Genomic DNA, 6999 nt, shown 5'->3' with positions numbered 1-6999 from the left:
AATTGCGGAAACATGTTCACTTACCCTTACTCTTTGGGTTCCCTTCCTTGGGCTTCTCCTAGGTGTGCAAAGTTCCTTGAGAAACTTTGCATACCTAGGCACACCTTTCAAAAGATTTAGCAAAGGGATATTTACTTCACACTTCCTAAAAGTTTCATAGAGATCCTCATCTCTTGCGACACTTTTAGAATGTGTGAGAGCACTAGGAAAAGGTACCTCCACAACATATTCTCTTTCGATCTCCTCAACATGATCCTTGGTTTTGTTGCTTTCACTCTTTTCTTTGTCATTCCTCAAGGGAGTCTTCTCCTCTTCCCCATTAGCTCTAGAGGGTGTCTCTTTCTCTTTCTCAACCACTAGCTCTTCTTCAATTTGTTCTTCAATGTCAATGACCCTCTCATGTGACTTGGCCTTCCTCTTCTTCTTCGGGGGAGATTCTAGGGTTCTCCCCTTTCTCAAAGTCATGGAGCTTGCATTTTCCTTTGGTGGAAATGTTGTAGATGGAATTGAGTTAGAGTTCCTTTGATTGTTCTTGGCCATTTCTTGTGCAAGTTGGCCAAGTTGGATCTCAAGGTTCTTCACTCTAGCATCACTTGAAATTTTGTCCGCATCCATTTTGTCAAATCTCTTGGTATTTTCGGCTTGCCCTTTCATGAGCATCTTAAACATCTCATTTGTAGACAAATCTTCATTTCCTTGGGAGGAAGAGCCTCCTCCTTGTTGGAAGTTCTTGTGGTTACCTTGGAAATTCCCTTGGTTTCCTTGGTTTCCAAATTGGAAGGATCCTCCCTTGGATTGTTGATGATTGTTGTTTCTTTGGTAATTGGAGTTTTGTCCTTGAGAGTTGGAGTTCTTCAAGTGGTTGAATTGACCATTTTGGAAGCTCTTGGAGGTATCTCCTCCCCAACTAAGGTTTGGATTGTCCCTTGACCCAATGTTGTAAGTATTGCCACTCGGATCATACTTATAATACCCTCCCCCATTGGGGTTCCTAGAGTTGTATTGACCGTGCATCATGGCACTCACATTCTCCTTGGTTAGTCCTTGCTCTTCCATGATGGGACAAGTTTCCATTGGGTGTGGCCCTTGACAAAAATTACATTCCACATTAGATCCTTGTGCTCCTCCTTGATTGTTCCCCACTAGTTGAGCAACCATTTTTGTGAGATCATCCACGGTTTTCTCAAGCTTGTGGGAGGAAGGAGAGGATGTCTCAATGGAGTTAATATTCTTTGACCCTCGGCTTCTTCCATAGTTCCTTGTGCTAGCGGCCAACCTTTCTAGGATTTCATTTGCCTCCGCCACGGAATAGTTGTCAACTCCACCACCCGTAGCGGAATTAACCATGATTTGGTATTGTTGTGTAAGACCATCACAAAAGTTGACCAAAAGGTCATCACCACTAAGGCCATGGTAAGGACATTGAGCAACTAGCTTCTTGAATCTCTCCCAATACTCATACAAGCTCTCACTTGCATCTTGCTCCGGAGAAGTGATGGCTTTCTTTGCATGGTTATGTCTTGAGTCGGGGTAGTATTTCTCAAGAAAAGCCGCCTTCATGTCCTTCCAAGTACGGATTGTACCCGGTTGAAGGTAAAACAACCAATCTTTTGCCGCATCTTGAAGTGAAAATGGGAAAGCTCTCAACTTAAATTGATCTTCCGTGACACCATTTGGAATTGCACCCTCACACATCATATGGAATTCGGAAAGATGGCGATTTGGGTCATCCCCCGCATGTCCATGAAACTTTGGGAGGTTGTGAATGAAATAGCCCTTCAATTCAAAGTTGGCATTAGCCCCCATGGGTGGGTAGGCAATGCAAAGAGGTTGAGTGTCATAATTTCTTGCCCGGAGCTCCCTAATAGTTCTAGTATCATTCGCCATTGAAGGGTATTCCACTTCAATTGGCTCCACGTCAATAGGGTCTTCTTCAATAGGGGCTTCTAAGGGTGGTTCTTCCACTATATGCTCTCTTTGGGCTCTTCGGTACCAAGGGTTAGTGAATAGCCAAGAATAGGCCCCAAAAGTGTCTTCTTCCACGGGAGTTGATTCACCGTGTTGTGGGGAACCAAACATATACCTTCGCACTAAGCAAACAAATTAGAACTTCCTATTACTACTAACAACAAGAGGAGTAATAAAACAACTAAACATAAATTCACAAACTCAAGTTCTAGCTATGTTGCCCTTCCCAAGAATCGCCAAAATTTGGTAAGCAAAAGACTAGGTCGCTAATATACTAGAATTAACCACCAAATTAACAATTTATAACCTAAACTTTGACTCTACTAACTTTAAACTTAAAACAATAGCAAAGCGGAAGTAAAGGGTCGTACCCAAGAGAATGGGATAAGACTAGAGCTTGAATTGTAAATTAATGGCTACTAAGTGGGTCTCTACTACTAATTAAGATGCTAATGACACTTTAAACTTAATCAAAAGGGCACTAATCACAAACAATGGGTATTAACAAAGGTCAACAAGTAGAAAACATAGATGGAAAAAGATTGGTTTTGAGAAACAAACATGGAAATATGAGTAGAACTTGAATATCTTCCTATTGAGACAATTCTACAAACAACTAGTATGCAAGATTCAATGTAAGGGGGAGTACTTGATGTAATTCTCTCTTAGTAACCCAACAATGGTAAAGCTTGACTCTTTTTACTCTCTCACAATTATCTACCCACTACTATCACCTCAAGATGTTGATACATGTAAATTAAACCATCTACACATACCCTTCAAGCTTAAGCAACAAATCATTAAACCATGAAAAGAGACTAAGCATGAGCATTAAGAATTTACCAAGAGATGAAGCTAGGATCAATTCCTCTTGAGATTAAACCATACAAATGAGCAAAAGACAAGAACTTTCCTATTTGTTGTAAGAATCTTTTAAACCAAATCAACTAACAACAAATTTGCTTCAACAATCCCAACTAAATTAAACCATTTCATTAGGATTTGCACTAGTCAAGTAAATAACATGCAAGGATGGCCAACCCAAACATTCAATTACTCAACAATAGAAATTAAGCACAAGGAAAGAACTTTAGATAAATAAATAGAGGTTTAAGAGTCTTACAATTACCAAAGTTGGATACTTTGATCAAATTACATCAAGATGGGAAGGATTTAGCCTTCCATAGTCTTCAAAACCCAAAGAAATGAAGAAAGATTACAACTTTGCATCAAAATAGTCCTCTAAATTATTACAAGATTAAACCCTAAGAATGAGATTAAAAGAGATGATATGATGGTAGGTGATAATCCCAGGTCTTCAAACTCTCGGGTATTTATAGGCCTTCACGAAAACCTAGAAAGATTTCCACTTAAGAAGCCCACGAAGAAGATTAGAGAAACCCGTAAAAAGGGATGCGCAGGCTGCGCGCAGTCGCGCAAGAAGAACCTGTTCATGCTCGCATTTTTGCGCACTCGCCTGTTTGCGCAGGATGCGCACAGTCTCGCAAATCTGAACTTCTATTTTCCTCGAGCTAGACCTCATCAATTGCCTTCATTTCTTCTAGCCTTCATTCCTACTTCTCCCAACTGATTTCCAGGTTACAAATGATCTTCTTGTGCCTTGCCTTGACCTTTGAAAGGTGCTCTAATGCCACTCGGGTTCCATGCATAAGGATTGAGTGCCCAACCGAGTAAAAATGCACAAGTTGCCACCATATAACCGATTACCAATTGTTAGGAAAAGTGTACCAAAAGACCCATATTAAAAGACACGAGGGTGATAAAATCGCCCTCTTAGACCGACACAATACATGACTATCAGATAATAAGTGGGGTAATTGAACCTTGTTGGCTTACTTTGAAAACACACAAACTGCTTAAAAAAAAAAAGAGCTTTGACTCGTATAAATAAAATCCCGAAAGCCAGAAAGTCACACTTTTCACTTGTTCAGATCATTCAACTTTTATTAAGGTCCTTTTCATTGTCGATTGTTGAGTTTTAGTACAGCTCGAACCTCACCGCGTAACTTGATTTTAGTACGGTCTAGCTTGTATCTATCGGTCTCCGATTTGAGGAAAGCGTCTGGCCACATAAGTGGGAACTATCGTTACCACCACTTCGTCACATTATTATTAGTTTGACATATCGTCCATTTTGATCCAAGTTTTTGCTCCGCTCCTTCCCAAAAGGCCTCGCCCACTCTACAGCCCCAATTTCTAGACACCTGAAACATCACAAGTCTTGATAACCTCCCCTTAGCCGACACACCATGCTACCACGAGCCGTCCATGTGCCCTTCTTGGGGATTTGCTACACATGCATATCGAACATCCTCTGCATCCAATATATCCTGGACCGGGTCCGTCACTTTAGAAGTCCTAGAACACAAACGGTCTCTGGCATCCAACCTGCAAAGGATCCACCAGACATGTGGCACCCAATCTAACAAGGGCCCACTTGATCAACAGTTCTAGTACACAAATGGTCTTTTGTCCCACAAGACCTATGACGCCTTTCATCCATTTAACCTAGACCGGGTCTGTTCAAGGACTCACCTCGAGCTATGGGCCTCTGCTGCATATGTGTCCACAACCCATAATAGTACGATATTGTCCGCTTTGGGCCAAGCCCTCATGGATTTACTCTTGGGCTCCTTCCCAAAAAGCCTCGTACTATTATATTTTCTGGACACTTATAAAGATGATCTTCCATCTTTATTCTACCGATGTGGGACATGAGTTGCACCACCCTAACAAATTGGATGGTGGGTTTTTTATAAACTAAATAAAACTCTTTTAATTTTTCAATTTGAGAGTCGGATTTACTACCTCAACGGCTCCTACACACTCTTTATATAACTAACTCTATGATCTTGTCTTCAATGTAAAACATTTTCATGTTCTAATTACACAAACTACTTTATTTGTTTTTCTCAATACTTGACCTCAATATACTCATTACAAGAAATAATAATGGGCACATGAACAGATCGAACCGGCAATAACCCGACTTGTGAACAGCTCTAGTCATTACTAACATCAATTGTCTACACGACTCTAGGAGACATCACACCCGGTCCCTACTGGCCATAGTAAGCACACATGGACCCCCAATGGTCTACCATTGATGACACAAATTAATTACACCAGTAGGTGTTAAACACAAATAATATAATGTCTAATAATGTATACGGAGTAGTCTTTAAAGTTTAAACCCATGTAAAGCCAAGGTGAAAATGCTTTTTTGTAATGTCAAATAAGAGGGAGTTGCTTAGTATTTTGTCAATTTTCTTCCCTCCATTTTCTCTCTAACAATCTTATTCCGCAATCTTGAAGCTGCTCTTATTATTTGGGTTACCTGTATATGATTGTGCCATATTGACAAAATGAGGATAAAATTCATCACTATTTCAGAAGCCAAAGAGTTATATTTCCGGCCTATCAGCAACTAATGTCAGAATGAAACTTTAACTTATGAAGTGATTACGTTAATTTATTATCGATAAGGTGAATTTAGAAAGTAAATATCAAATCTAGTTTCAATTGTGGCAAACAACAAATCTTAATATTGATACTCCATATATAATTCCTTTTGGTATCTAGCCTCTTTCAATGTACTTCAACTTGCCGGAATTGATAGGACGTGTTGCAATCCTTAAAAGCCCTAAAGCCATACAGCAATACCCCATTTCGAACCGCCATGCAAGACGTTGAAATACACCTTTTTATTACCTTTTTGGTGTTCATGACTACCAGTCCGCGATTATCCCACGTTTTCACCACTTGTCTATTCATATATAATATTCATATGTATAAATTCTACCTAAAATCATTATCCGTTTACATAATTTCTAATACTAAAACTTCCTTCTCTCTATACAATAATAAGTATATAACTTCACATTACTATTTCATACAATGGCTGACCAATCTCATTCCTCAAATGTGAACGAACAAAATCGACATTATCCGCTGTCGATACCAATCCCGCCTAATATTGATCAACGTGACCAGTCTAGCATGGTCGTAAATAATTGGACATCGAGCCGATTTCAACAGATTGATCAAGCGGGGACTAAGATGCCTGCGTCAGCATCTAAGTCCCCCACAGGAAAGCACCCGTTCTACCGAGGGATTAGGACCCGAGGTGGGAAATGGGTCTCGGAGATCCGAGAACCCAAAAAAACTAACCGAATATGGTTAGGCACCTACCCCACTCCTGAAATGGCGGGGGCTGCCTATGACGTGGCAGCCCTGGCCCTGAAAGGGAGTGAGGCCGTGTTGAACTTCCCAGACTATGTTTCCCGGTACCCGGTCCCAGCGACCAATGCACCGGGAGATATTCGGGAGGCGGCGGCTGCCGCGGCTGATATGAGAAGGCCTGAGGAGAAGAAGACGACAGAGGAGACGACAGCTGAGAAAGGAGGTGGTAGTGGTGGTGGAGGTGGTAAGGTGGAAGAGGAGGAGGAGTTTGTGGATATAGAAGCATTGTTCGATATGCCTAACTTGCTTGTTGACATGGCAGGAGGAATGATGGTTAGTCCACCTAGGCTAACCGCCGCCACCGGTGACGATTATGACGATGATTATTACGACGGATGTTATAATCTATGGAGCTATGATAAGTAATTGGCTTAGGATCCTCTCTATTATTTCACCCTCAATTCATCATCATTTCTTGCTTAAAAATATGACTTAAATCGTTGCAGACCCTAAAGGAAATGGAGAGGGTCCCAAATTGTGACTAATCACCTACGCCCAATGACTATATTTAGTGGACTATCGTATATTATCGCTTTAAAACCTTGACTATAAATTATAAAAAGATAAAAATTACTTTAAATTACTTATTATAATCAAAATTTTGAATATAATTTTCTCTAATTAATATATGTTATTCTTAGAAAATTAAGTTTGTATTATTGTAGTGAAGTAAAAGCAATTTTTTTTCAGCTAACTCCATGCTCAAAAAAATTATGTTTGTATCTATTTTGGTACGGATATATGTGGAAGACTATTTCGTCTAATACA

The 6999-nt window shown here is 40.2% G+C and overlaps 1 protein-coding gene across 1 annotated transcript; it reads left to right on the top strand.

Moving 5' to 3' along the window:
* Positions 1-6130: 6130 nt before the first annotated feature.
* LOC141659005 (ethylene-responsive transcription factor ERF027-like) lies at positions 6131-6764 on the top strand. The gene has a single exon (XM_074465708.1). It carries the CDS (start codon positions 6193-6195, stop codon positions 6595-6597), a length of 405 nt encoding a protein of 134 aa, XP_074321809.1. The 5' UTR covers positions 6131-6192; the 3' UTR covers positions 6598-6764.
* The last annotated feature ends 235 nt before the right edge of the window (positions 6765-6999 follow it).

The sequence above is a fragment of the Silene latifolia genome, chromosome 6 (genome assembly GCF_048544455.1).
Source record: "Silene latifolia isolate original U9 population chromosome 6, ASM4854445v1, whole genome shotgun sequence".
In the NCBI taxonomy this organism is placed as follows: Eukaryota; Viridiplantae; Streptophyta; class Magnoliopsida; order Caryophyllales; family Caryophyllaceae; genus Silene; species Silene latifolia.
This window is presented reverse-complemented; position numbering and strand designations above follow the sequence as displayed.